This window comes from Amblyomma americanum, chromosome 10 (assembly GCF_052857255.1).
Source record: "Amblyomma americanum isolate KBUSLIRL-KWMA chromosome 10, ASM5285725v1, whole genome shotgun sequence".
In the NCBI taxonomy this organism is placed as follows: Eukaryota; Metazoa; Arthropoda; class Arachnida; order Ixodida; family Ixodidae; genus Amblyomma; species Amblyomma americanum.
The window spans coordinates 49,745,701-49,773,667 of NC_135506.1; the positions used below are offsets into that span (position 1 = coordinate 49,745,701).

General features: G+C 47.1%; 3 protein-coding genes across 3 annotated transcripts in view; 1 reads left to right on the forward strand and 2 right to left on the reverse strand.

Moving 5' to 3' along the window:
- Positions 1-1,602, reverse strand: part of LOC144108764 (uncharacterized) — a 31,646-nt gene extending 30,044 nt beyond the window's left edge. Inside the window, exon 1 of the mRNA XM_077641932.1 lies at positions 1,445-1,602. Within this exon, the coding sequence (XP_077498058.1) occupies positions 1,445-1,451 (7 nt within the window). The 5' untranslated portion in view covers positions 1,452-1,602. The remainder of the gene's footprint in view (positions 1-1,444) is intronic.
- LOC144107669 (major facilitator superfamily domain-containing protein 4A-like) overlaps positions 1-27,967 on the forward strand; it is a 422,352-nt gene that overhangs the window by 137,357 nt on the left and 257,028 nt on the right. The window lies entirely within an intron of this gene.
- LOC144108787 (uncharacterized) overlaps positions 5,401-27,967 on the reverse strand; it is a 31,736-nt gene continuing 9,169 nt past the window's right edge. Inside the window, exon 2 of the mRNA XM_077641969.1 lies at positions 5,401-8,194. Within this exon, the coding sequence (XP_077498095.1) occupies positions 7,584-8,194 (611 nt within the window). The 3' untranslated portion in view covers positions 5,401-7,583. The remainder of the gene's footprint in view (positions 8,195-27,967) is intronic.

Below are 27,967 nucleotides of genomic sequence, written 5' to 3' on the forward strand. Positions count from 1 at the left end.
TCTCGTAAGTCTGCTAGCATGACTAAGCAGAGAGTGGTGTACTCGCGGACAGCTTTTTGTGGCTGTGCAGCCAAGGAGCTAGGTGACAGGGCTTTGTTCCATTGTCAAGAGGAGTGGCTTATCGCCGACTTGGTGAGCTTGCACCATCTCCCCTTTCGTCCCGCCGCTTCCCTGGCCGCAATAAATGACAACCCATCCCCCATAGTTCGTGGGCAAAGGCGCGCCTCCTTCACTTTCTTGCCTAGCCTTGGCTGCATAGCCACAAAAATCTGTCTGCGAGTTTAGATAAAAGGAGCTATTCGATTCCCCCTATGGTCCGGGATAGACCCCTTTCTCCATTGTTACGTCGCTCCCTACATTATCAGAAATGCTCTTAGTGCAGTGCGTTGTCCGAACACGTCTATGAGACCCCTGTGTTCCGAATTCATTAAAAAAAGATACCGACGGGATAAATGCTAGGCTAAAACATGGTTACTAGCTCTAAAAAAACACGAGGGACAGCGAAAAGATACCGACGGGACAAATGCTAGGCTCAAAAACGCTTTCTAACGCCAAAAAATATAATAATAAACACAAGGGACATCGACCGCACAGGGTTCCTAAGCGCGCATCGAAATCTGAAATCACAGACGCTGCGACACTTTGCCCCTGCCGAAGCGTGCGTGGTGGAATCAATTAAACTACCGAGCTCGTGCACAAACCGCCGGACAACATATACCGAAAATACCCGCGCGAGGGGTCATTAATATATAAGAAATTTCATGCGTCCGATTGAAAAGCAGTGTATTCGGCGCGAGTTCATTAATTACCCAATTACCTGCAAACCAACGAGTGCGTACATTTGCATCTACAGCATTCAGTGTAGATCGCACATCTACGAAAACAGCGCGCACAAACAGCCCGTGCCGACTGCGCCGTAACAGCGAACGCTAGGAACAAGACTAATAACACGCCAGCGCTTGTTGCCTGCCAGGCACATATCACGATGACAGAGCCATTGCGATGAATTAACGCTTCCCTGACGGTTTTATCAGACGAAGCGTGGCTTCCCCTGTGGCGGACAACTGGGTCTGTAAATGATGATGCTATAAAAGAAAAAAATATCGCGAATCAAGCGAACCAAATGCGAGGTTTCATTGGTGCACTGCGGACAGGCGTAAAAGCAGCCCGCCCTGATCTTCGCTAACCGCGTTCGTGCTTCACTTAGCACAAACTGAGGGAAAATCACGTCATGTTCAAGCTCGTCCGCATCAGCGATAGCGACCGACGTGAACACACGTCGAAATGTGCGCAGGGGATCAAGCGATGTGCGAAATGGTCAGCGTTTTCTCCGTTACATCTGTCCGCGCACGTGCGAACAAACACTGACGAAGCAAATGGCCGGCCATACGGCTTCGAGCGTTCACGAATCTTTCCCTATCTACTATCGTCTGCTAGTACTCACCTTCCATGGCACGCTGACAACGTCGCTGACACTTCTACTGCCGATGAAGTCAAGCTAAGCTGGCAAATCTCTCCTGACCGTCGGACCACAGCGATGCTTGAACTTTCCAAGCGTTCACAACAGGCGCAGCTCTCCGCTGTGGTGGCGGAGATGACGATAACCATGGTTCCCGCGTTTTGCGGAAGAGCATGGTGCCACCATGCGGTAGCCGCGAGAAACACACTAAAACGTCAACTTAGCAGACGACGCGATGCAAAACGACCACGCCAGCGCAGGGTGCGGGGAGGACTTTTTTTTTTTTCTCTGCGAAGATGAAGCTTGGCATACAGGCACTCATCCCGACTAGGCGCGGAATTTTTCTGAGAATAGGTGATTCACCGCTGCACCTGATTTGCGCCACCAAAAGGAGTGCTGAAGCCCTGCAACCGGGAGAGCTTTTCGCTGTGCAGAGAGTGCTGACTTCCAGGAATTTGAAAGGGTCCACATTTTCGCTACGTCCGTAGCGACTGCCGTGGAATCATAACGACCTCAGTGAACCTATAGCCGCGTTTACATGAATGCAGCAGAACACGTCTTGAGTCGACTTACCTAGAGAAAGAGCTCGTTTTGAGAAGCAAAGCCGTGACTTGTCATGTACTTTCTTCCTCGACGTTTTGCACTTTCCCTCAAAAACTGGACTGCAGTCAACTTCTGTCGCATTCATGTAAATGCTACTTAGCCGGAGTAACCCGGTTTCGAACCCGATCACGGCGGCCGCGCTTCGACGAAGGCGAAACGCAAAAGGCGCCCGAGTACCGTGCGATCTCAGCGCGCGTTAAAGATCCCCAAGTGGTCGAAATTATTCCGGAGCCTTCCACTACGACACCTCTTTCTTCCTTTTTTTCACCCCCTCCTTTATCCCTTCTCTTACGGCGCGGTTCAAGTGTCCAACAATACATGAGACATATACTGCGCTATTTCCTTTCCCCAAAAACCAATTTAAGAAAGTTGTGACGTTAGTATGGAGGAATATATACGCCGCAGCATTAATTGGGTGACAACCACTCGCGATCAACCATCAATTTAACTGCCACCGGGTGGCAGGGTGGGCGCACTGCCTATCTAGTGCAGAGAACCCACTCTGTGTTATAGACGCCAAGCCGCGTCTACTTGCCCGGCACACCACAGCTTTCGCTCTCTAACCAGGTTCAGCAGTAGTTAAACCGCAGCTAATTTTTTTTCATTTAGGGAGAGTGAGATGCAGAGAGAGCGAAAGAGACCTTTAATCGATAGGAAGTTTGGGTGGGCCCTCTTTCCAGATGCCGCGCCATTTCTTTACCCCCCCCCCCCCAAAAAAAAAACAGTTTTAAATTTTAAATTTTCCAGGAGCCATTGGGTTTTACCGCCGCTCTTGCCCGGTTCACCAGCAAAAGCTGGCACTCCGAATGTTAGCTGGACAGCGCCGCCTCCCTGTCCTGAGTTGCTCGTTATTGATTCATGGTATAGCGGTGTTTTTCTGGAATAAGCACAGTAGCATACCAGCGATTTTTACGCGTCGGAAAATTTCTCTGCTTTTCCATTAAACGGTTTCTCTCTCTCTCTCTCTCTGGCATGGCCCATACCGTGGTACCATGGTTTGGGCGCACGCGAAGAAGTGGATAACATATATCATGGTATAAGTTATTCACTTCACCGCAGAAGGCGCAGTGCGGATCGTAAGAATTTAGAAACATCTAGCTGATCTTGACGGGATTTATAAACAACATTTGTCCGTAAAGCTTCGAGATTGATTTATTTTCTTCTCTAGAAATGATTCCCCGAAGCAAGTTGTGGTGCGCATGTGTAGCGCCATTTATTTAGGCTAACCTGAGCAATTTATGTTAATTGCTGTGGCAGCCACTAGATGGCACTACTTGAAGAAATAAACGTTGTCACTAGTTGTCTGCGCATTCTACTGTGAGTGAATTTAGAGAGATGGACATCCACCTCGAACAGCCTGTACACATAAAATTCTGTGTGAACCTTGGCAAGAAAGCCACACGGACGTTTGAGCTCCTTCGTGACGCTTACGGCAACGAGACAAGGCAGGGGCGCGCTTCAAACTCATGGAATGAAAATAACGTGGCTCGGATCAGGGAAATCGTACAGCAATCCCGCACCATTGCACTCCGCATGCCATCAGATGCTCTCGACATTAGTGAGACATGCCACCAAGTTTTGCGTGAGAACTTCGGGAAAGCTATGCCGAATGCCAGACTTGTGCCGCACTCCCTCATACAGGACCAGGAGAACACGCGGGCAACAGTGAGCGCTGATTTGCTCTCCGAGGCAGGGCAAATGCTGCATTCGTCAACTTCATTGTTGAAGACGAATCATGGTGTTTTCAATACAATCCTCAAACAAAGGAGCAAAGAGCCGAATGGCGGTCCACAAGCTCTCCAGCGTCGAGAAAGGTGCGGCGACACAAGACCAAAACAAAGACGATGCTGAATTTTTTTTTCGATGCCAGAGGTGTCATACACCACGAGTTCGTCCCACAAGGGCAGACGGTGAATCGGGAGTTTTGTATCTGCATCCTCCAACTCATACGTGATGCACTGCCACGCCGTCGCCCTTACATATGGGCGTCTGGAGAATGGCGTCTTCTCCACGTTAATGCAAGACCGCACACTGCTCTCAGTGCGAGCACAACATTACGTACTTGCCCATCCGCCTTACTCGCCTGACATCTCCCCATGCGATTTTTTGCTGTTTCCTCGTCTGAAGAGAGCCCTAAAAGGTCGCTGGAGGTGGAGCGTGGAGTCCATTAAAGAAGCCGCAAAGGAGCTGACAGCCCTGCCAAAACAAGCGTTCTCCAACTGTTTCCAAGACCTCAAGAAGCGTTGGAATCTGTGTATAGACTGCAAGGGAGACTATTTCGAAAGGGTGCTGTACAAATGATTTACATGTTAAGGGCATTTTTAAATGGACTCTGTATCGAAATTTAGGGACAAAGGTTGTAAGTATTCCATTGGCATTTGCGTAGTATGACCCGTTGCTCACTGTTTACATTTTTGTGCGGTTTGGCTTATACTTTATCTTTTAATCTTAAATGTTGGAGTAAAGCTGCATAGCTTAATAGTGTGTCAGAATAAATTTTTTCCTGCGTATGTTGCGGGACCCGGGGTAAAAGCGCGCGGACAGCGGCGTGAGCGCCTTGGTTTCCAACATCGGCAGAGTTGTTTGGAGTACGTACATATGACGGGATTTATTGAAACCCTATCTTCCTCAGTTCTGAGCATTCTGTTTGCGTGTTTACCAATCCTTCCTCTGGTATAGTGACGAGATGAAGTCTGGGAGTTCGTAATTACACACGAGACATTCCTGGAAACAATCGCCAAAGCAATCGCCGTTTCCTCAGCCTGGGCGATTCCTAGCTGGCATAGAATTCATGTCCCATTATCTAATTTCCCTTCCACACCCTTGCATGCTATCGTTGATATCCCGTTGACAGTCCTGCCGCGTCCACGTAAACTGCTTCTCTCATAGCACCCCATATGGTCTCCCGATGGCGTTCGCCCTAGCCTTGCTTCTTTTCCTATGAAATTCAGGGTGCATGTTAATCGCAGTGGGCTGCGCATCTATCTTTCGTCTAATCTGGTCGAGATCTCCCAAGTCCTCTCTGTCCGCAGACCAAATGCATGGGGGGGGGGGGGGGTCCGATATGCCAGGCGCTGCTAGTGAATCCCACTCAGGCTTTTGCAGCCGTTATTTCGATTGTTATGCACGAAGTCCGATTTGAGACACTCTTTTATTGAAAATACCACACTTGTTCTGTTTTCAGAGCTCAGTGGCCGAGGCGCTCCTGTAAATAAAAAGGCTCAAATGTTGAACAACTCTGGACAGACTCACCAGCGTTTTTTCTTCCCGCAGACTGCTTTACCGAAGTTGTGTAGTTGACAACGAAATGGAATAAACGAGGCAGAGGCGTAGATTCAGGAACTATGAACATAAGTTTATTTACAACAGTGATGGTACGACAGTCAGGAGAAATAGGGCTTTTTCTCGAGGCTGTGCCGTCGGCGGTGCCAACAAAACAGTAACTGTGTTTAACAAATTGAATGCCGGGAACGTAAACAATAATGGAGCACATGACATATGCCGCTCTCTGAGGGCTAAGCGGGTGTAACTGGGCTGAAGGAAAAACCTACGCCGATTATTGGTTATTGGCTGCAACGAAATGGGGGTGCGCGTGTAACTTTTGAGCGCGCCAGCTACCATGGGTGGAAAAGATAATCCGCCTTGCTCACAAGGCCGCTCTCCACATGCGCGCGAATTCTCCGCCAGCTCCACTAGTTTAAAATGAAACCGCATGCTCTTATTGCGCACGCGCAGTTGATGTGACAGGCGTATGCGACAGATGGCGGTAGCTGTCAAGCGCATACGGCACACACACGCCACTTCGTAAGCGCAGCTGGCCCCTCGTGGAACCAGACGGCGCCTGCGTCTGAGCGTTTGATTTCAACCAGTAGCAGACGAATTTTCGCCACTTTCCAGAGGGCGCAGATCTCGTGAAAAAGGCGGATCGTCATTCCGGCATGGCGGCTGATCGCCGCGCATATTTCTCGGTCACTGTCACAGAGATATACACTTTTGTGGTTAGATATATTGCCTTTTTCGTCACTGGACTTCACACAATACCATGTAGTGCGTCGAGTCAGGCGTGGTCATAAAGACTAAAGATATTTTTCACGCTATACAAGCTGTCATGAAAATTTCCTGCCGGTTTGTTTGCGCGTGATTTGCGCAGCGATTTCTGCTGTAGATTAAGAAAAGGCTCGGCCCGGTGACAATACCAATCGCAGCATGCTGTTCTGTGGTAGAGAACTGCACTCTAAGCGCATATCGAGGGATCAGACATTTCGCAGGGCACCTGAGGGGTTCGTTTCCCATCACTACTGTGGTCACAGGCATTCACACTCCAAGGAGCAATGCAGCAAAAGTTTTTTTGATAAAAGATAAAAAAAAACAAGAGACAAAAGGCTTGAATGCTCTTATAAAATATCATTCTTCGAGAATATCGGCAGGATGCGTTAGATTATAGCACGGCGGATGATTTGAACTAAGCGATTCACGTGATGGAAGCTTTTTGCTTTTCCTATGGCGCCCGTATTCATGTGGGACGAAGAGCCGAGTGCCTACGAGTGAGCGTAGCTGCGAAGCTGTCAGGCTTGTCGCGCGGGCGGTGAGGATTATTCGTCTCAGAGCGGCGGCTTCTGTCCCTGCTTCCTGAGCACAGATCAAGATTAACTTGCATTGCACCGTTTGTTTAATGCAGTCTCGCACTGCAAAACTACTCAACCCTGCTTTGAAGGAATAAAAACTGAACTCTGAGACATTATAGCGCCCTCTGTTATTCAAAATTTGCAGCGATATCAGTGTCGCGCAACCTCCGTCTGTTTAGCCGGGCAGCTAAGTTCGAACGGATGCCAGTCGAAAACATATAGCTAACGGAAAGATAAGGCACCTATCTCAGAAGATCCGTGCAAACCTGCTAGGGTACATTAGCTGTCTATTTCAGTTTTGTTCGGCTGGCGGATCTATGTTGATTGTGCAAGTGCTGACATAGCTACACTGGGTTGGCCTTAGTGAACGTCTTCACAATCATTGAAAAGACAGTCGGTGCGAAAAATTTGCTTGTTGTCAGACTCACCGTGAGACCGAGCTTCGACAAACACTTCCCCGTTGGCAAGACGGTCCAGCCTATAACCTAAACTTAATTTACAATTTATGGTTGACCAAAGACGATGCAGACATGCATTTAACGATCGGTGGCTGCCGTGTAAGGTGGCGCCACGTACGTTTGCAGTCAGCTGTTCGTGCTACGTTCAGCTGCTTTTGTTCCAGCCTCTCGGGCTCTGCGTGCCGCGCACACCGGGTGAATCGTAGGGGAGACGAAGGGATCCCTAACTCCCTAAATTTTGCGGGTGAACCTGTGCGACCCTTGTCAATAAAAAAACATTCAGCGCGGTCTTTCTTGTGGCACGCGCTAAATTCTGATAACATTCACAACTATGAACGTTATGAAATCTTAGGGTAACATGTTTCCGGAAATGACCTTCGGTCGTTTTTGCATGCATGCCTAACTAAAACAGACGCTAACAACGTCTAACATAGTCAACTAGTTGACAAGGTATAACATAGTCAACAAAGCTAAAATAGTCAACAATGCTAAAATAATCAACAAGGCTAATATAGTCGTCAACTCTGGGATGGTCGTCAACTCCGGTGTAGTCGTCAACTCCTGGGTAGTCGTCAACTCCGGGTTAGTCGCCAACACAGGGTAGTCCCCAACTTCGGGGTAGTCGTCAAGTCCGGGGTAGTCGTCAACTCCGGGGTAGTCGCCAACACCGGGATAGTCGCCAGCTCCGGAAAAGTAGCCAACTCCGGGAAAGTAGCCAACTCCGAGAAAGTAGCCAGCTCCGGGAAAGTAGCCAGCTCCGGGAAAGTAGCCAGCTCCGGGAAAGTAGCCAACTCCTGGAAAGTAGCCAACTTCGGTGTCGTCACCAACTCCGCTGTCGTCACCAACTCCGCTGTCGTCACCAACTCCGCTGTCGTCACCAACTCCGGTGTAATCACCAACTCCGCTGCCACCACCACCTCCATTCGCACCGTCGCCGCGGCAATCTCCGGCGGCTCGCGAGGGCTCTGCCCCTGTTGGCGCCCCATCCTCGGTCGACGCATTTCCTTCGAGCACAGTGCCCACGAGGTCCTGCGCTGCCTGCTGGGATCCTGCACATTGCAGACAGACACACCAACGGCTCCGTTACGTGTATGAACTCAGTGCGTCTGTCGCTTCTGTGCCCACACGCCGCTGCAAATGCTCCGAACCTTTAAAGCGCGGCCCCGCTCCCCGCCCCGCACGGACTACGCACGATAAAGACACGGGCTTGTCTCAACACCGTGAAGAGTGCGAAAAGCACGGTGAAGCAGTGAGGCACAGGAGCACTGGCCAGCTCCTGGACGCTGCACTCTACATTCCGCCAGTCACAATAGTGATGCTAGAGCGAAGAAACTAAGCACAAAAAGCACAGGAAACTCACGTAGAACTGGCAAAGTTACCCAACCAGCCTCAGGCGTTCTAAATGAGCTCGTGGCTTGATAATCGAAAGCAGGGCCATATTTCGGTTCATATCCATTTTAGCACCCTCGCTTGGAGCAGCCAAACAACGATGGGGGCGGAACGCGCAAATTAGGTTTCAAGAGCCTACCCAGTGAAAAAAAAAGAAAACTCGCGACTAACCAGGACTAACCAGCCCCCCCCCCCTCCCCCCCCAAACTCGTGCGTGCCGACAACAAAACAAATGTAAAAAAGTTCGGGTTATAAGTAGTTAAACCGAGTAAAACGGGCGAAAACGTTTGCGTACTGACGGAAGTTGATGGCGACGACGATGTGCATGTGCACAGCGCAAGAGAGTGTTGCAGTTTAGCACGGGGCGTGATCGGCTGCTGCGATAGCGTATATACATTGCTCTCGTGCAGTGGCCAGCGAAGCTGATCTATTAGCGCCGCCACGGGTTCGAAACCCGGTGGAGGAAGTATTTCTGCAGGTTGGCCAAGGTCAACATCAAGGCCATGCAAGCCACGAGATTACTGGTTGATATTGACAGTGCTGAGTAGTGCTCGCGCGCCAAAAATCAGGTCCGCACTACACCTCGCAGTGCCCCATCACAACTGGGCAGGCCCAATGAGAGGGCTCGCCCAGATTGTCCACATGAAGTCAGCGGTGTAGGGCGGCTAAGAACGCGCGGCGAATGTTTCGCCCTAATCGTTTGCGAAATATATATATATATTAAAGAAGCCAACAGTCACCGAAATCAAGGTGCATAGGGGAATGTTTTTTTTAATATCTAGTGCCAATCAATTAGTTTTTTTAAACAAAATTACTTATAAAGCAGCAGAAAAAACAACCATACCGCCGGTGGGATCCGAACCCACGACCTCCGAATATCGCGTCCGGTGCTCTTACCAACTGAGCTACGGCGACGGATGTCCAATCTGCTGCTTTCGTGGGTATTTATGTTTTGAAATCTAAGGTTTGACGAAATCTCGTCTGGTCGGGTGAATACATTGGCGAAAATAACGAAGCGCCGACCAAAAGGTGTTGTCAAGATGGAAGGACGTTTCGACTTCCACACGGAAGTCTTGTTCACTGATGGAAAAATTTCGCACACAAAGCTTAAGTACGTTGTGCTAATCGTCGCAGGCATCTAGCGTACGAGGGCGGTAGATTGCCGATGTTGCGATTGAGCGTCTGATCTGTTGTCTGGATAAACAAAGACTCCAGATATTGGCGTGACATCCAGTTTTTTTCACGGCCGATAATTGCCGCTTCTTCCCAAGCGATATCATGCTTCGTGTACTCAACGTGTTCAGCCAGTGCGTTGGAACAAGCCTTCTTTTTCTTGACATCATTCTTGTGCTCATTCAGCCGTCTTTCAAAGTTTCCGCTTTCACCTATGTAGGAGTGATCGCAGTCTGAGCAGGGGATTTTATAAATTACTCCGGGAAACTTTTCCTTTTTTAGCTTGTCCTTTACGGACACCAACTCGTGACGAAGCTTGCACGCAGGCACGTGAGCTATATGCACATCGTAGGTGCGAAAAACGCGAGCCAATGACTCGCTCACGCCTGACACATAGGGTATTGCAGCTCGGTCACGGCAAGGTAGGCGAACGGGCTGAGCTGGTCTCGTTGTCTGCTGTATTACAGCGTTCACGAAGTGCTGTGGGCAGCCACAATTGTTGAGCTCGCGTCGCACTTGGCGTATGTCAGAGGCTTTTTCTTCGGGTTTCGAGCATATTCTTCCGCACGACGGACGAGGGTAGAAACGACGGAGCGCTTATGGCACGTAGGATGGACTGAATTAAAGTGAAGGTATTGGCCTGTGTGCGTGTCCTTCTGTACACCTTGAATGATAGGCGGTCATCACGTCGCTCCACCATGACGTCCAGAAAAGGAAGACGGCCAGAAATCTCCTCCTCGACGGTAAACTGGATGGAATCTTCCATGCTGTTCAAATGGTTCGTGAAAGCAGCCAAGGCATTCTTTTTGATTATGCAAAAGCAGTCATCAATGTACCGCAGGAAGAACTTCGGTACATTTTGCGTGTAAGCGAACCTTGAGAGTGTTCGGATCCCACCGGCGGTATGGTTGTTTTTTCTGCTGCTTTATAAGCAATTTTCTTTAAAAAAACTAATTTATTGGCACTAGATATTAAAAAAAAACATTCCCCTATGCACCTTGATTTCGGTGACTGTTGGCATCCTTAATATGTTTGTTAAACGAGTCCCTCACTGCATTTGCCTTGTCTGCTAATAGCTTAACGGGGGTCTCGGTTCTGGCAGTCTTGATGCCATAGGTAGCATAAGAGGGCTCTCGCACAGTTTCCGCCCTCGCCATTAGATGACGTTCTACGTCACACTTGCGGTATTACAGGACGTGCTACGTCCACCGCTATGGACGAGGGTGGCGCTGGTGAACACTCTCAAGGTTCGCTTACACGCAAAACATAAATACCCACGAAAGCAGCAGATTGGACATCCGTCGCCGTAGCTCAGTTGGTAAGAGCACCGGACGCGATATTCGGAGGTCGTGGGTTCGGATCCCACCGGCGGTATGGTTGTTTTTTCTGCTGCTTTATAAGTAATTTTCTTTAAAAAACTAATTGATTGGCACTAGATATTAAAAAAAAAACATTCCCCTATGCACCTTGATTTCGGTGACTGTTGGCTTCCTTAATATGTTTGTTAAACGAGTCCCTCACTTCATTTGCCTTGTCTGCTACACACACACACACACACACACACACACACACACACACACACACATATATATATATATATATATATATATATATAAATAATATTTTTCCCGAAGTATAGAGTCCGCAAAGAGCTCTTAATTTCGGTTCAAATCCTCGCAAAGACAACCTGCACAGATTTCTTGCGTTACAATATGAGCATCTAAATCAATTCAGTGTCCCTTTAAAGTATACCCTGTTTGTCACTGAAACAAGGTAATGTACCGAGTTCGCCCTCACTGTCCTCCCTTCAAACGCGAGAGAAGCCTGCTACTGCCTCGGTATCTCAGGCCCGAATTAATCCAAATGATGGACTGAGGAACTGAACAGACAATGAAAGGCGAACGACGGAACAAAGGATCGGAGCACGGACCTAGTGAAAAACGGGACGGGAGAGAGAAAAAAATTCTCAGCTTGTTCCGGAGTACCCAGGTTCGAACCCGACCGCGGCGGCCGCGTTTCGATGGAGGCGAAACGCAGAGCTGTGCTGTCAGTGCACGTTAGATTCCCATCTGGTCGAAATTATTCTGGAGCCCTCCACTGCGGCACCTCTTCCTTTTTTCTCACAGTCCCTCCTTTATCCCTTCCCTTACGGCGCGGTTCAGGTGTCCCCCGATATGTGAGAGATGCTGCGCCATTTCCTTTTCGCAATTTTCATTTTAAAGCGAAACGCGTTCGAACCCGACCGCGGCAGCTTCGGTTTTATGGAGGCAAAACGCTAAGGCGAAAGTGCGCTGTGCATTGTCATTGCCCCCCCCCCCCCTCAGGTGGTGGAAATTATTTCGAAGCCCGCCACTAGGGCGCCTCTTCCTTCACTCCCTCCTTTATCATTTCCCATACAGCGTGGTTCAGGTGTCCAACGATATATGAGACAGATACTGCGCCATTTGCTTTCCCCAAAAACCAATTACTATTATTGTTATTTTAAAGCGAAAACTTTACTGGCCGGAGGTTGAGCAGTTTCGCGCGATTCCCGGAGTGACGTGCTGCGCATGCGCGAGGAGCAGCGACGACACACGGCGCATCTCTCTCTTGCTCCCTAGTCACAACTGCGCATGCGCCACTAGTAGTACGGAGCCACAGGTGTTCCGCCGCTACGCAGCGCCGCGCTTTACCTCAAAATGCAACTTTCAATTTCGTTTCCTCTTTATCCTCTCCCTCCTTTACGGCGCGGTTCGGGTGTCCACCGAGATATGTGAGACGGTTACTGTGCTTTGCGCGCTAGCCTCGCCATCTGGCATGACGTCACACCACGCGGCTCAATGCCGCCCCCGTTTGGTATGACGTCACACAGCGTTCCTCGTCGTTGCGCTCGCCTCCACTCACTTCACCAGCTGCGTCGCATGCCTGGTAACATGCGGGAGGATTGAAAAGGAGAGCTCAAGTGCACCGTAACCACAGTTGTGTCGTCTTTAATGCGACAACATTGCTGACGACGAGACTAACCTGGCCTTGCAATCAAGATTAACCAAGGCTAACCATGCTATGCCGCAGTTTTCGCTACATATATCCTGGCATAGCCGAGCTGAGCCACTGCCTAATTTCTCTCTCTCTCGCTTCCTAGTCACTACTGCGCGTGCGCCACTAGTAGCACCGGGCCACGGGTGTCCCGCCGCTGCGCAGCGCCGCCCCTTTCCTCAAAATCCAACTTTCAATTTTCTCTTTCCTCTTTCCCTCCCGCATTCATCCCTTCCTTTACGGCGCGGTTCGGGTGTCCACCGAGATATGTGAGACGGTTATACTGTGCCATTTCCTTTCCTCAAAAACCAAACAAAACAAGTGACCCGCCGGCGATCATAGAGTTCATTGGCGTTGACAACTTTGCAAAGACCATTCATTTTCACGAAAGTAAAGGCGCACAACAAGTTCCGTGGGTCAGTGGAGACCTCAATATCGCTTTCGCTTCGTATATCCTGGATTATTCCGTTTCGACGAGTTTCTTGATGTGCCATGCAGAGGCTACGCGGAGGCAGCTATAGGCACGCCGACGGGGAAAAGCTTCTTCCCCACCTGGTGGTTAAATTTATGTGGCACCCAGTAAAGTTATTCTCCCGAAAAAAAAGAAGAAGCAAACCAAGGGTTACGGCAGGATTAAAAAAACTAAATGAAATGAAAACAAAAATTGAGAAAAGTAGCAGCGACCATAAAAAAAAATGGCTGGCGGTCTAGCATTGCTAAGCACAAAATATTGTGCGAAAGCTCCGTTTGTTTGCAGGTGGACATCACCACCACGTACAGGGTTGGTCAAAAAATTTCCAGGCCACGGGGTCTGCTTTTCAGCGGCGTATCTTGCCATATTTAAGATAGCAGCTGAAGCAATCAAGGTTCTGACGGGTGCGAATGATACTTCGCCTATACCCTCTATATGGATTTTTGGCTTCGGGAGTGTTGGAACTGCCCGACTATAGCGCTCGAAAAGATCACGCGGCCTGGGAACTTTTGACCGGCCCTGTACCTGAAGGCGCGATTGAGGTGTCCACTTGCACAGGGAGCAAGTTATACGCACCTCAAAATTGTTGAGTGTATGGCAGAAGCACATGCTCCAGTGTCGCGTTCCTGCAGGTCCACGCCTACGCATGCAACGATAGCCTAATGCTCTCGCGCAATACTTACCAGTGAAGCTGATCCATTCGTGCCGCCGCGGGTTCAAACCGAGTCTCGAATATTTATTTGATTTATTTTTATTCACTTATTTCACCTTGCACAAACAGCGCAAGATAAGAGCGAATGAGGACCTTCATTCTGCCGCCATCGAAACGCGGCTGGAGTATAGACGAACTTGCGGGAGAGTCAGAACCGTGCCAAGCAGCAGAGTAACGTTACGTAAACGTTTTTGTACGCTATGGGTACGAACAACACCGGACGGAGAAACTACACATACAGACAGCTCTCACTATCAGCGCCTTGGCTGCACGTGTAGTTCATGCGTCCTGTGTTGTTCGTGCCCATGAGCACCGCATTAATAGAGTTAAACCTGAAAAGCCAACGAGGCCCATTTGAAGCTTCACTATAAGCCAGAAACACTGAGCCAACACCGCTGGGTGCTAGGTGGGCACGGAAAACACACATGCACGCACTCAAGGGGTATTCACACGGGGGATGGAATCCCTCCCGAACTGACGCACCACCACCGAGAGACTGACGGCGGCTGCGTACACGTCACGCCTTCGAGTGTGCTCGCGGCGACGCAGTTTCCGGTTTTGGTCCGGCGGCCGCCGCCGACGGGGGAGGGGACCGTTCGCTCGGCCGCTACGTTCAGTCCCCGCGTCCCCGGGAGATTAGGCGGCACTTGGCAGGGCGCGCGTTGGGGTCGCTGTGAGTGGCGCTCCGCTGTCGACGGAGCTGTATTACTTCTTGCCGTGGATTTTGCGCACGTTGGACGAAGAGGAATGCGTGCACTAATAAAAACATTTTTGAAGTCCAATATTTATGAACTGGTTAGAGCAAGATGCGTTTTGTGGCATACGTCGTCTTTGTGTTTGTCTGCATCTTCTCAGAGTTTCTTCTCTTCTATCTTTCACGCATCTCTTTTTTTTTCGTCTAATTTTTCCCCCAGCGACTGTCGGCATTTTCCCTCCTCAGATCAGCACAGCCCCGCTCCTTGAGCATGGTAAACCCAGATGGCGGCTTTTGTTGTAAAAAAAAAATAATAATCCGGTGTCTGATGCGTTCCAGCATCCACAAGAAAACTTCATGCGGCACACGAAGCAGTTTCTGGTATTCGTCCGGGTCATCTTCACGGAGCGTGTTATACAGACTGTGCTGCACACCAAGGGACTTTTCTTGCATCCATGGCTTCACCCAGCACCGCCGCTTTTTCTTGAAAAGATCGTCGTCATCCTCGGTTTCAAGTAGAGCCGCCAACAACACGTACTTGCGCCTTTTTGCGACGTCCATTTCCTGCTCTGGATCCTCTAGCGCCAGAAAGTTCGACGTGTATTCAGCTCCGGTGCTGGGAACTGTCTGTTTGTTTCCCTCTTTCGGTTTCTTTTCCCTCTTATCTCCCTTCAATCTTTACTATTTTTTTTAGCCTTCGCTGTCTTCAAAGAACAGCAAAACCGGCCGTCCGGCCCTTTCTTTAACCCCTCCCACGCCGCCCGGCCGCTTCGCGCGTCTAGATCCCCGCGGCGGCTCCCCGCTGCCCGTGTGAATACTAAATTTGGGAGCGGGGGAGGGGTTTGGCCGGCCGGTGACGTAGCGCGCCTCGTCTCCCCGTCCCTCCGCGCCGAGGTCCCCCGTGTGAATACCGCTTCACAAGTAGAGCTCCCGCTGTCACCATGCAATCGCCTCGCGTCACCTCGAATTGACGTCGCCTCGGAGAGTATCGCGCGGTATATATGGGCGGTGTGCCCCGATCGCAACACAGCGCGCGAGATTCCCCCCCCCCCCCCCCCTTCTGCATTTGCCATGGCTAGTTTCGAGATGAAGGGTCCCGTTGCCAGGCGACGTCGGCTGATGATGTGGAGCCCAACGCGGAAAGCCGCGAGCCTGTTATTTGTTTCTTTCTGCGGCCGAAAATAAGGCGATACGAGCCGCCTTAAAAGGCAGACGGGTATATGCACAATGTGCATCGAATCGAGGGAAAAGCAAAGCGCTTTATTGCTTTCGGCGTGCGACCGACAAAAAAAAAGAGCACCTATACACAGCTGATTCGACAACATGCCTCTTCTCTTGGCATAGTGAATGTGCTCTCCGAAACGCTCGTTTGGGCGCCGACTCGACTGTCGAATATTACAGACTGCCGCAAGAACATGCGGAATCTAAACTCCAGGTATTCTAGGTATTCATACCAGAGCTGCGTACTACAGCTTCCCAGTTGCCTTTAAGCTGTGGCTCAATCCGCAAATAAAATACAACTGCTACAATTTTTTGCAAAGCTTTAGTACACCGCGGACCGCTACTACGCACGCGCTGATTGGTTACGATGCGGCAGCCGGGTGTACCGGTCACTAAACCGATCACGAGAACGTGGCGCCATCTGGTGTCCTCAGAGAGATCTGCGCATGCGTAGTCACCGCCGGACTCGAACGGCGGCGCCGCCGCCTCTTCAGTCCGGTTCGGAGCAGTGTCAGGTGGGGCACGAGGCTCGTCGATCCTACAGTGGTGTAACGCAGCGGGCTTTGAGTGGGGACGCGATAGAGGTAAAAACGGGCACAGAGACTCGCGACAGAAGGGTACGGCGGCGGAAGAGACGGCTAGTGCGATCCGGAGGGCAACGGTCGCAGTTAGGAAGCGAACGGTTACAGCGCAGGAGGGTTCTGGTAGTCGGGGACTCGAACGTAGCGAGGGTTGGGGGACGCGTTTTAACGACAGTGAAGGCGGACAGGCGGGTGCAGGTAGAGGGCCAGTCAGGGAGGTGCATGGTAGATGCAATGGCCAAAGCCCAGGAGGTGGTGGGGGGCAACATGGATGGTGAACACCTTGTTGTTATCCATGCTGGTCTCAACGATCTGCTGAAAGGGAGGAGCCAGAATCTCGAGAAGCAGTTAGAAGTGGGGATGCGTAGGCTTAGAGTGGCCTCTGAGAGTGTGCATGTGACCATATGCACAATCCCAGAGGCCCAGAGACAGGCTGGCGAAACGGAAAGGAGGGTCGTTGAGGGTAATCGTGTAATTAGGTTAATGAGTCGACGATTAAGATACGGGGTAATGGAAGTTAACAGGGACGTGTACGAGGTCAGGCCCCACCCTTTTGCACAGCATGGCATTCTCTACAGTGGTTCCACTGGCATGAGGGTGGGTAGTAGGATAGGTCGCCAGGCAACAGCTTTTTTGGGGGGACCCAGAGCTCTGAGGGTACCAGTGTAGAGAAAGAAGAACCAAGATCAAAGGGACGATAGAACCATAGGGGAAGAAATAGACGCAAGCGCCAGGGCCAAGTTAGTTCAGATATAGGCTTCATTAACATGCAAGGTGGCAGGAATAGACTGAAATGGGAGGAAATTGAAGAACAGTTAAGGCAGGAAGAATTAATGGTATATAGTTTAGTGGAAACGCATCTTACAGACATGGAGCAGCCACCCTGTAACCCAGACTATGCATGGGAATATTGCAATAGAACAGAGGGCAGCAGAAAGGTGGGTGGAATTGGGGCATTCATTCATAAAAGTATGAATTTTCAAAGGGTTAAACTGGGATGGAAGGAACATTGATGGCTAAAAGTAAAAGTGGCAGGGAAGCAAACACTCCTTGGCTTTGTATACCTGTGGACAGGAGCTAATGCCAAAGAGGAAAACAGGAAAATGTTAGAATGTATTGCAAGCGACATTGATGAGCTAGGGAGACAGGGCGAGATAATTATATTAGGCAACATGAACGCACACTTAGAAGACCTGGATGGTTACACAGATTCGACAGGAAGCATGCTACAGGACATGTGTGACAGGCATGATTTAGTTGTATGCAACAGTATTGAGAAGTGTGAAGGGCTAATAACATGGGAGGCAGGGAGTCTGCACTCGACCATAGATTATGCACTAATGTCACAGAGGATGTATAATAGATTAGGGGTAATGAGCATAGATGAATATGGTTCCAGAAGTCTAGGTAGTGACCACACGCGTATCAAGTTGTGTTTCAGAAGAGAAACCAATGTAGGACTGAAGCGAGATGAACAATCAGAGGAGAATTTTTACTCAGAAAAGCAATCAAAAGCAGCAGCCAAACAAATTGAGAAAGTTTTTTATGAGGATGATGAAACAGAATGAACTTATACCAAACTAACTCGATTACTGGAACTAGAGCTAGCTAAGGTGCAAGTAAAGCTGAATGGGAAAAGACGCAAACCCAACAGTTGGTGGGATGAGGAGGTCAAGAGGGCGATAGAGAAACGTCAGGAAGCGTCCGGGGAACACAGATATTCCAAGAAGAGGGGGGAACCAGAAGTTGAAGTGGACAGAAAATGTGACACCTTTATAAAGTGTAGATGGGAAGCATCCTATTTGATTAATGAGAAAATTAGAAGAAAGGCTACCCAATGGATGTCAAAAGTAAATAAAAAAGATAGAAAACCAGCTCAAAAAATTCTGGAAACATCTCAATGCAATGAGTAAAAAGACTAGGCTAGAGCAAAGGCTTATTGTTACAGATCAGGGTATTCAACTAGAAGGGGGTAAAGCGATAAAACACATAGGAACAAGGATGACAGAAAAATTTAAAGAAAGGAATGTTGCACATAATTTATCGAGGGATAGACCGGTTACTGCAATAGCTTCACTTGAGCAAAGAGAGTGGGAAAGGGCAGAGAATGTTCCTAGTGCCACATCAACAGGACCAGATGGTATTCCAATTATGTTGATAAAGAAGCTGGGATCAAAATCCAAGCAAACATTAATACAGGTAGTGAATAAAATGATAGTGGATGGGAAATTCCCCGAAGAATGGCGATTATGTAGAATGAACATGATATATAAGGGAAAGGGGGACAAAGCTGAGGTAAGTAACTACCGTCCCATAACAGTGGCATCTGTGGTTTACAGGGTGGTGATGCAGATTATAAAGGACAGACTGCAGGCTTGGGTGGAGAACGAGGGGGTGCTAGGGGAACTACAAAATGGGACCCGGAAACAAAGGAGGTTGGAGGGCAATCTATTTTCATTGACGCAGTGTATAGAAATAGCTGAAAAGGCACACAGGCCTTTATGGCTAGCATTTCTGGATATCAGGGAGCCTACGACCACGTTATTCAAGAGTATTTGTGGGACATACTGGGCACATTTGATGGGGAGGGTGGAGTAATTAATCTTCTAAAAGAGATAAAGGTAACAGAGTGCTTATAAAATCTGGAAAAATGTATCAGGGCCTGTAGAGATACAGCGGGGGCTTAGGCAAGGATGTCCTCTGTCTCCTTTGTTGTTCATGTTCTACCTGCAAGGGTTGGAGACCAAGCTAGAGAAGAGTGGACTAGGCTTCAACCTTTCTTTTTTCAAGCAAGGGGAATGTATTTAACAGTCATTACCAAAACGAATATACGCAGATGATATAGTGCTAATGGCTGACAACAAGGAAGATTTGCAGAAGTTAATAGACATATGTGGTACAGAGGGAGATAGATTAGGTTTCAAGTTAAGTAAGGAAAAACCTGCAGTCATGATATTTAATGATGAGGGCAGCGAGCAAAGAATACAGGAGTTAACGCTAGGAAGAGTGGATCAGTGCAGGTATCTTGGGGTGTGGATAAAAAACAGTGCTGAGTATCTGAGAGCATGAAAAATATATAATGAATAAAGCTAGTAGGAATGCAGATGTCATAAAAAATAGGGCACTGTGGAATTGCAACAGATATGCAGTGGTAAGAGCAATCTGGAAAGGGGTGATGATTCCTAGCCTGACTTTCGGTAATGCGGTCCTGTGGATGAGACTAGATGTTCAAGCAAGGTCAGAAATCAAACAATGCGGCGTAGGGAGGCTAGCCTTGGGAGCACATGGCAATACACCAAATCAGGGGGTACAGGGTGATATGGGATGAACGTCGTTCGAGAACAGAGAAGCTAGCAGTAAGATAGCATTTGAGGAGCAATTGAGAAAGATGGAGGAAAAGCAGTGGGCTAGGAAAGTTTTCAGATACCTGTATATGAAGAATGTGGACAAGAAATGGAGAAAGCGAAATAGAGAATTGACAAGCAAATACCTGGACAGCAGTAGGGGGGGGAAAATCAGCAATTATCGGTTAAGAAAAAGGTTAAAGAAATAGAGAGAGCTCTGTGGAAAACAGGGATGCCAACGAAATCGGCACTGGGAACATACAGGATCTTTAAGCAGGAAATCGCCAAAGAAAATATCTATGATAATTGTAGAGGAAGCTCTTTGTTGTTTGAGGACAGGACTGGAGTTTTGCGGACTAAGACATGTAGAGTCAGGTACCACGAGATAGACATGTTGTGCGTTGCGTGCGGAGCGGAGGAAACGGCTGAACACTTGATACTTTTCTGTAAAGGGCTTCACCCTACAGTGGAAAGCAGCGGGACTGATTTACCCAAGGCATTGAGGTTTAAGGATAGTGATGGGAAAGTAGACTTAAGGCGGGTAGAAGTAACCAAATGAAGGGAATCTGATTGGCGGCTAAAATTAAGACAAGTCATGGCTAGGTGGCTTGAGCCACCGCCCGATTTAAAGGGTTCAGCCGTATCCATCCATACATTCATCCAGCCGTGGCAGAATGACGGGGCATGGTACCAGCAGCAGTATGCGCTTTGCTATCTACTTTTAGCATATCCAGTTACCGGAGAACCCGGAGCCCGCCCACAAGTGCGCACACGCCGATTGGTCCCGATGAAACAGGCATGTGTGCATGGTTGGATGGATAAGGCAAAACCCTTTAAATTGGGCGGTGGTTCAAGCCACCTAGCCATTACTTGTGAAATTTTACTCTTCTCTTCATTTTAGCCACCAGTCAGATAGCCTTCGCTTGGTTACCTCTACCCGCTTAAAATCTACTTTCCCTTCACCGTCCTTAAACCCCAATGCTTTGGATAAACCAGCCCCCCCCCCCCCCCCCCCCCCCCCTGCTTTCCACTGTAGGGTTAAGCCCTTTACAGAAAAGTATGAAGTGTTCAGCCGTTTCCTCCCCTCCGCATTTAACGCACGTGTCTATCCCTTGATACCTGACTCTATATGTCCTAGTCAGCAAAACTCCCGTCCTGCCTCAGCCACCGGGACCTAGTGCCATTAATGCGGTCTGCATATGCACATAGTCTGCGTACGGGCTCTCGGCACTCGGGTAACGGTATCTGCAACACGGTTAACGGTATGCTAAATGTGACTATTTTTATTTTCAGTTCCTGGAGTGATTCACCGAATAAAGTAGAAAGACGAAGCACACAGCCTCAACTAGGGCCTCACGCAGCTTGAAAACTCTCTTGACCAAAAAGGCAGCATTTCTCGAGAGCACTTTGAAACACACGACTGTGCCTCCTCTGACCAATTCTGAGTCGGTCGTTTCTACGGAGCTTATAAATCCGACAAAAGTGCCAGATGCATGGAAGCAGCCCCAATGAAAAAATAAACAGCGACCTTGATGGTCAAACGAGCCAAACTGTAGATTTAGGTTTCCGTAATCCTAGTAGCTGCGGCTTAGGAGTTAAGGAAAACTCTGCATCCACAACTGAAATACATCACTTCTTGCGGCTCCCATGAGCAAAAACCATGAACGATGACGAACACGTCCACTGTCTGGTGACAGTGGCAACATGTAGAGCGAGTTTCGAGGGTTCGATGGAGGTGAACTTATCGAAGAAGTGCTCCCAGAAAATAGACATCCCAGTCTTCACTTTGGCTGCTCTGTTCAGCTAATTCTGAAATTTACCGTATGTACCAACCCAAATATACAGCAACTACAACTGTAACGATATGTCAGCAAAAATTATCGAATTCTAATGACTGAATTACAACGAGAAGGGTGAGTTTTCACTGCTAATAGTAATTTAATAAGGTCACTACAGTCGAGTCAATATGCCACTTGTCAATTAGTGAAGACGCACGCCAGCATTTGCGCCTAATGACAGTGTTACTCCTTATGTAGAAAGAAAAAACTTTCTTCAAAGAAACGCTTTCATTCCATTGGCACAAAATGTTTTTCGTCTTAACAACAGTGACCTTGAAACTAAAAAATACACTCCAACAGTGCCCACGTCGTTGTAGTCTCGAGAGACGTTCTACACTTCGCAGTCTTCACCTTGATTTGGTTGGTCTGTTCAGCTAGTCTTGAAATGTACCGCATTTGCCCAAATATAGCACTAGCACAATTGTAATGTGTATGTCACTTTCGGCAGCACATTTTTCAAATGTCTGCTGTGTGCATGTATACCGGAGGATTGTAAAATCATGAAAGGCTCCACTATTTTTGTTTTCTGTGTCCTTGTACACACCAATCAGATGTACACTTGATGGCCGTCATATGTTGGGGATAACTATTTTCCAAGTCTTTAATGTCTCAGTTGTGTTTTTCTTGGCAATGAGGAGGCCAGTGTTTGCTTGGCAGTCGGGATTTCTTGTGGTCTCGGTGTAAGGAACATTCTGTATCAAGGAGGTAAGACCCTTCAGGCCACTCTATAAACTTGCTGATACATCCACACAGTTTTTAGTATGGGTTTAGCTATTTATCAACAAAATATTTGAGTTCATAAAATATTGCTGCTGGCATATAACTAGGGGCTGGACTTTTTGGAACCGGAAAAAGAACTACCGGATTGCACTTCAAGTCTGTTTAAGAGTGGAAATGCGAAAGCTTTTTCTTTTCCTCTCTTTCTCCCTCCATTTTTCTTTGTTTATTTTTTGTTTGAAACTTTGTTGCTTTAACTTAATTTATATTGCTTATTTGATTTTGATTTATTTTTCTTTATTCTTTTTGTACTAAGTAAGTCTTCTCACGCATTTGCATCATTTTTCATTGAGTCAGTCACAAAAAACCTGCTTCAAGCAAAACATTTATTTTATTTATTAATCATTTAATTAACTAATAATAATTCATCAAACAAACATTTCCCATTTTAAGATTTACTCACGCACTACCTAACATACTTAAACTTTTGTACATTTATCTCCACAGAACGACATAATCGTGTGGACAAAATTTGCGGACACTTTTTGCTGACGCGACATAACCATATGCTTTCACATTAAAAAAAAAGCGATAAAAGTACACTAAATTCACTTTTTGGAATTCGGTTTTAGCCGAAAAAGGTCAGTATCTTTGACTTCAAAGGCATAGCTAGCTGGCAGCTGAATAAGAGTTGCGCTCACTTAAACTTGAAATTAATTCACCAAATAGCGAAGTCAGGGGCATGATGCGACGTTTGTATTGTAGGATAAGCAGCACAGTTGTGCGATTTCAGCTATTGCCTCGTTAGCTTACATGCCTCTTCAGACCGGGAACCATCACCTCTTAGTTAAGCTCTGTTTCTTCACTATCACTACCTGATTAGAGCATTTTGTCAGCTAATTAGGTTAACCAAATGCATGTAAGATACATGAAAACACGAATGGGCGTCACGAAAAAGTATGCGGCTACCATGACTTATTCAGTGACAGTTTCATTGCTGCCATCAACACAAAAGGCTATGTCATGCGCTGCCTGAACACTCCATGCTGCGTGACAACCCAAAGATAACATGTCAACCTAGTTTGTAGAAGTAAACTTCCACTTCTGCTTGCCCTTATTTAACTTGAGTAACTCTTTTTGTGAGGGTAGCAATTTTTTTTATAATGTGCAGCTCCAAGTCATATAATCTGCACATTAACTACTGGTAAATAGATTCTTTGTGATAAAAAATACTGAGATAGACTTTAAATGACTTGTGACCACACAGCATTGTCACCGAAAAAGTCAGTATTTCATTCGTCGACAATAATCAAATGCTTCCTGGAATCAAAACCCAAAAAAGTCTTCCAAATTTTTAAAGAATAAAAGCCGAAAAGTGCGACCCCTAACTATAACTCATACAAAAAATCTTCATAGCAACCTATGAAAACACAAAACATCACTACGTTATGCGTGATGATAAAAAAGCAAAGCAGAGAAATTGTGAAACATTACTGAGCTGATTCACATCAATTTTTCTTGCAAGTGAAAAAAAAATCCTCAACAGTATAAGGATAGAGCCAACCTTCAGGTGAATGGCACAGGATAGCACTTCTATCGGACACTGGCTGATATGTTGCACGATCACAGAACACACGTAGCAGCTGAGCATGCAAAAGCATCTATAGTAACCATCCAGTAATTGAAGTGACTATAACTGAACGGACTGTTCAGTTCTTAGATGTACGGTTCAGTTCTGAATACCATGCAGAATAATTATCATGATAAAGGTTTGATTCCTGAGGAAAAACTGTGCATGATATCGCTTATGAGAATACATAACAACTACAGACAGAAAACTGAACCTGAATGGGATGCTGATATGAAGTGAAGACTATTTTATGTGACAGCGTAAAGAGCTAGTCTTCTGAAAACCTGGCATTGGCAGTCATCCTGAGTCAGACAGAAAAAACCTATGCAAACGAATTGGAGGGGGGGATACAAAGGAAACCAAAATTAGCGAGAAGGTTCCTCTAATGAGTTTATTTCAGAATATAGAAGTAATTCATTGAAAAAAATCAGCCGCCATTCGGGGTCGAACCAAGGCACTCTGCATGCCAGGCGGGCATGCAACACATAGGCCTCAAAGGGTCATTGGTTCATGAGTGTTGGAGGGGCACCTAGAGAGCGTGTTATGATGTTTATGACTTAGTAATATGTGTATGAGTGTGTAGTGGTTTAGTATGTCATGAAGTGTAAGCGAGATATAGATTGTTAAGAGCCCTTTGGTGCTTCTAGGTGGCTGTGTAGTGTGTGTTTGTGTGTTGTGTGCAAGTATTCAAGCACACAAGTTCATTGCGGGAGCCCAGCGACAGGAGACATTGTATGGGTAAATATGTGTGTGTGTAAATACTGTATGTACAACATCGTATATGGTGATCACTGTAATGTCAATGTCAACAAAATGAAAGAGAAAAGGAGTAACAGAAAAATAAGAGGAGGGGAAGGTGCTCTCATGGCTCTTCATAGCGCAAGTCCACACAAGAAATATACACAAATGAGGGGTGCACCCAGGTGGTCATTCAATTGAAGTGCCATGTATACTGCAAGACGAAAAGAGCTAATATAAATGACCCCATCACAAACATACTTCTATAAAGGTCAATGTCCCGGGTTATAAAGAAGCGATGCCTATCATGACGACTTGCTCTTCCTGCTCCTGAACTGCTAAATAAGATGTTTAATGCAAGCATGACGCGGCAACCTTTTGCTACAAATACCAAGAATACAGCTAAACAAGTACTCCTTGGACTCAAAGTTTTTCTGCAACTGCATAAATTGCCTTGTCCTTTTCATGTTCCCGAAAAAAAAAATACAATCACATGCACATTATTTCAATTAGCATAAAACTCCTAGCCTGAGGCTTCGCAACAGTATTACACATAGCATAAAGACTAAGAGATAAGAGACTACAACATGATGCACAGTTCTTTGATTTAGGTGTGTGAAGGATGTTTCCACCCAAATTGAAACAGAATCCATAATCAATAATTTCCCCTCATACCATAGCATCGCTCCTTTTTCACTGCCATTTACTACTTAATTGGCATTGCCTATTTCAGAAACTGAAGTGCCAAATGTTCAGCATATGTTCATTGAGGTTTTCTGTTCAACATAAACATGCGATTCTCTGAGGAAAAGTGGTGCTTTTCTCAGTCTGCCACACACAGGTTTTGCCTAGGTAAGCAAGAATCGGACCCTGTAATGCACTTCAACTAAAAGCCATCAAAACTGAAAGGTGGTCAGCAACTTTCTCACAAGCTGTTGAAGATTCCTTACAACTTGCTGCCATTGCCTTTTGGCATAGGATGCTGTAGAATAAACCGTATTATATTTGTCTTATATCTGAAAATATTGTTTTACTTTCAAGTTATTGCAAAGCATCAGCTTCCTTGTCAGAAAGCATGAAAAGTGGCCACAAGCTGTGTAAACCTTTCGCCTCCATCGAAATGTTAAATGCCGTGCACTGTGCGATGTCAGTGCATGTTAAAGAACACCACATGGTTGGAATAATCTGGAGCACTTCACTACGGCGTTCCTCATGGCCTGAGTCGCTTTCTCCATAGAAATGCGACCACCGCGGCTGGCATCTAAGCCACGTCTTTCGGGTCAGTAGCCGAACAAAATAAAAGCAACAGAATGCATCAACCGCAATGGCAATGGGCGAGTATGGAAGATGAAACTAAGCGGGATGCAGTGTCAGGAAAAAAAATTGTCTCTGCACGTTCAGACAAAATTAGGAGCTCAATGAAAATTATAGAAGCATGAAGGGACATGCAAGCTTCATCAGCTGGTATGACGATCAACTGATCGGCTAGAAGTGCAAGGGAGGAACATATTTTTTTCCCCACGAATCCGAACTTTTGTCCCTCTACATCGGTCATAATTATAGAAATGTCCAGCTAACGTGGTTCCAATCTTGTGAGTGGTTCCAATCTTGCGAGTGGTTCCACTCTTGCGAGTAGAACCATGTGCACCCCGATGCATTAATAATCAAACTTGACCACTACACTACCACGATTGTAAACTGGAGCCCAACAGCCTGAATCACGATAATGCTAATTCTCCGTAGGATACAAACAAGCGTGACGTGCCATGGCGTCAGGAGATGGGGAAGAGAGCAACTGCTCCAAACAAGTTTGTAACTCGATCGCCAGTGTGCGCACACCGGGGACAGACCACTTTGCTACAGAATAACGTGCCACACTCGCACAGTTTCACACAAACAGCGCGAGCAGACCCATGGCAGAGCAAATAAAGGCGACACCGCAAAGCGACACTTAGCAAGTGGTGGCTGTATACTTCCAAACTAAATGAACTACGCGCTCACCTGGCAGAAAACGCAGCAATCTTTTAAAAAAATGCCGAACAAGCTTCATCGCGATGACATCCGCAAGGAGACGAATTAAGCTGCCAGCAACCAGCTCCCTTTGCACAATCAAAAAAGTGTTCGCAGTATTGAGATCATGTTGTCAAGCAGTTAATCAAACTGCTCACTGCGGTGACTCTAAACAAAAAGCCACTGAGCTCTTCTACCGAATGTATCGACTGTTGCATAGATAAGAGAAAATCGATAAAAAAATTTCATCGGCCTATCCGCTTGCTTGTTCTGACTGCAATTTCGCACAAAAGTGGCATTAGGTGGTCAGTTTTATTTTACACTTAGTTTGGGTGGGTTACTTGCCCGATTCGGCCAGAATCGTCCGAAAATGTCTGTTGTGTGCGGTGACGGCAGACCGAAACTGAAAGGTTTCGTAGCAGTAGTATCCGTGGCATCTTCTGTGCCCGCCAGAGGAATGAGCACTCTGCCATTGAAAAAATTCTTTCTCGGCCATTTTATTAAAGTTAGGCACAGGAAACACTACTGCATGCAACTGCATTCCTCCCTCCACCTTGCATTTCTCCAGTGCGTCTGTCTGTAGCCTTCCTGCAAGGTAGAGTGCCCTTCCGACTAGAAGGCGCGCAATGGAACTACACAATTACTTAAAAAGCTTGCAGTTCTGGTTTGCCATCACCTCAGACAATGAACACTTCAGATTAATTTTGATCGATTCAGGTAAGTACTCCACTTAAACATTATATAAAACAAAACTGAGCGCCAAATGCCACCTTAGTGCAAATTTGTGCCACCTTTGTGCAAACTGCTAGCAATGCAGAGAGAAGACAGAAAAAAATCAAACGCAGAGAAGGCGAGCACTGGTTCACGGAAGGGGGGTGGCTCAAAAAGGGAGCGTTGCACTGTGCGATGTCGGTGCACGTTAAAGATTCCCAGGTGGTCGAAATTATTAATGCGAAAGAATTATATGGTTATTTTGTGTCAGCAAATTTTGTGCGTACGTGTATGTCGTTCTGTGGTGATAAATGAGCAAAAGTTTGTGTTAGGTAGTGCATGAGTAATCTTGAAATGAAAAAAGTTTGGTTGATAAATTGTAATTAGTGAATCATTTATACTGAATTACTGAAATTAAATGCAGATTCAAGCAGGTTTTGTGTGACTGATTCGATGAAAAATGATGTAAATGCTTGAGAATGTATACTTAGTATTCCTGGCATTCCCATGGTAGATGAAGTGCCCTTTAAGAAACTTGCGTAGACGGGGCGCCAGTTTTCCCTCTAGGTAATATTTA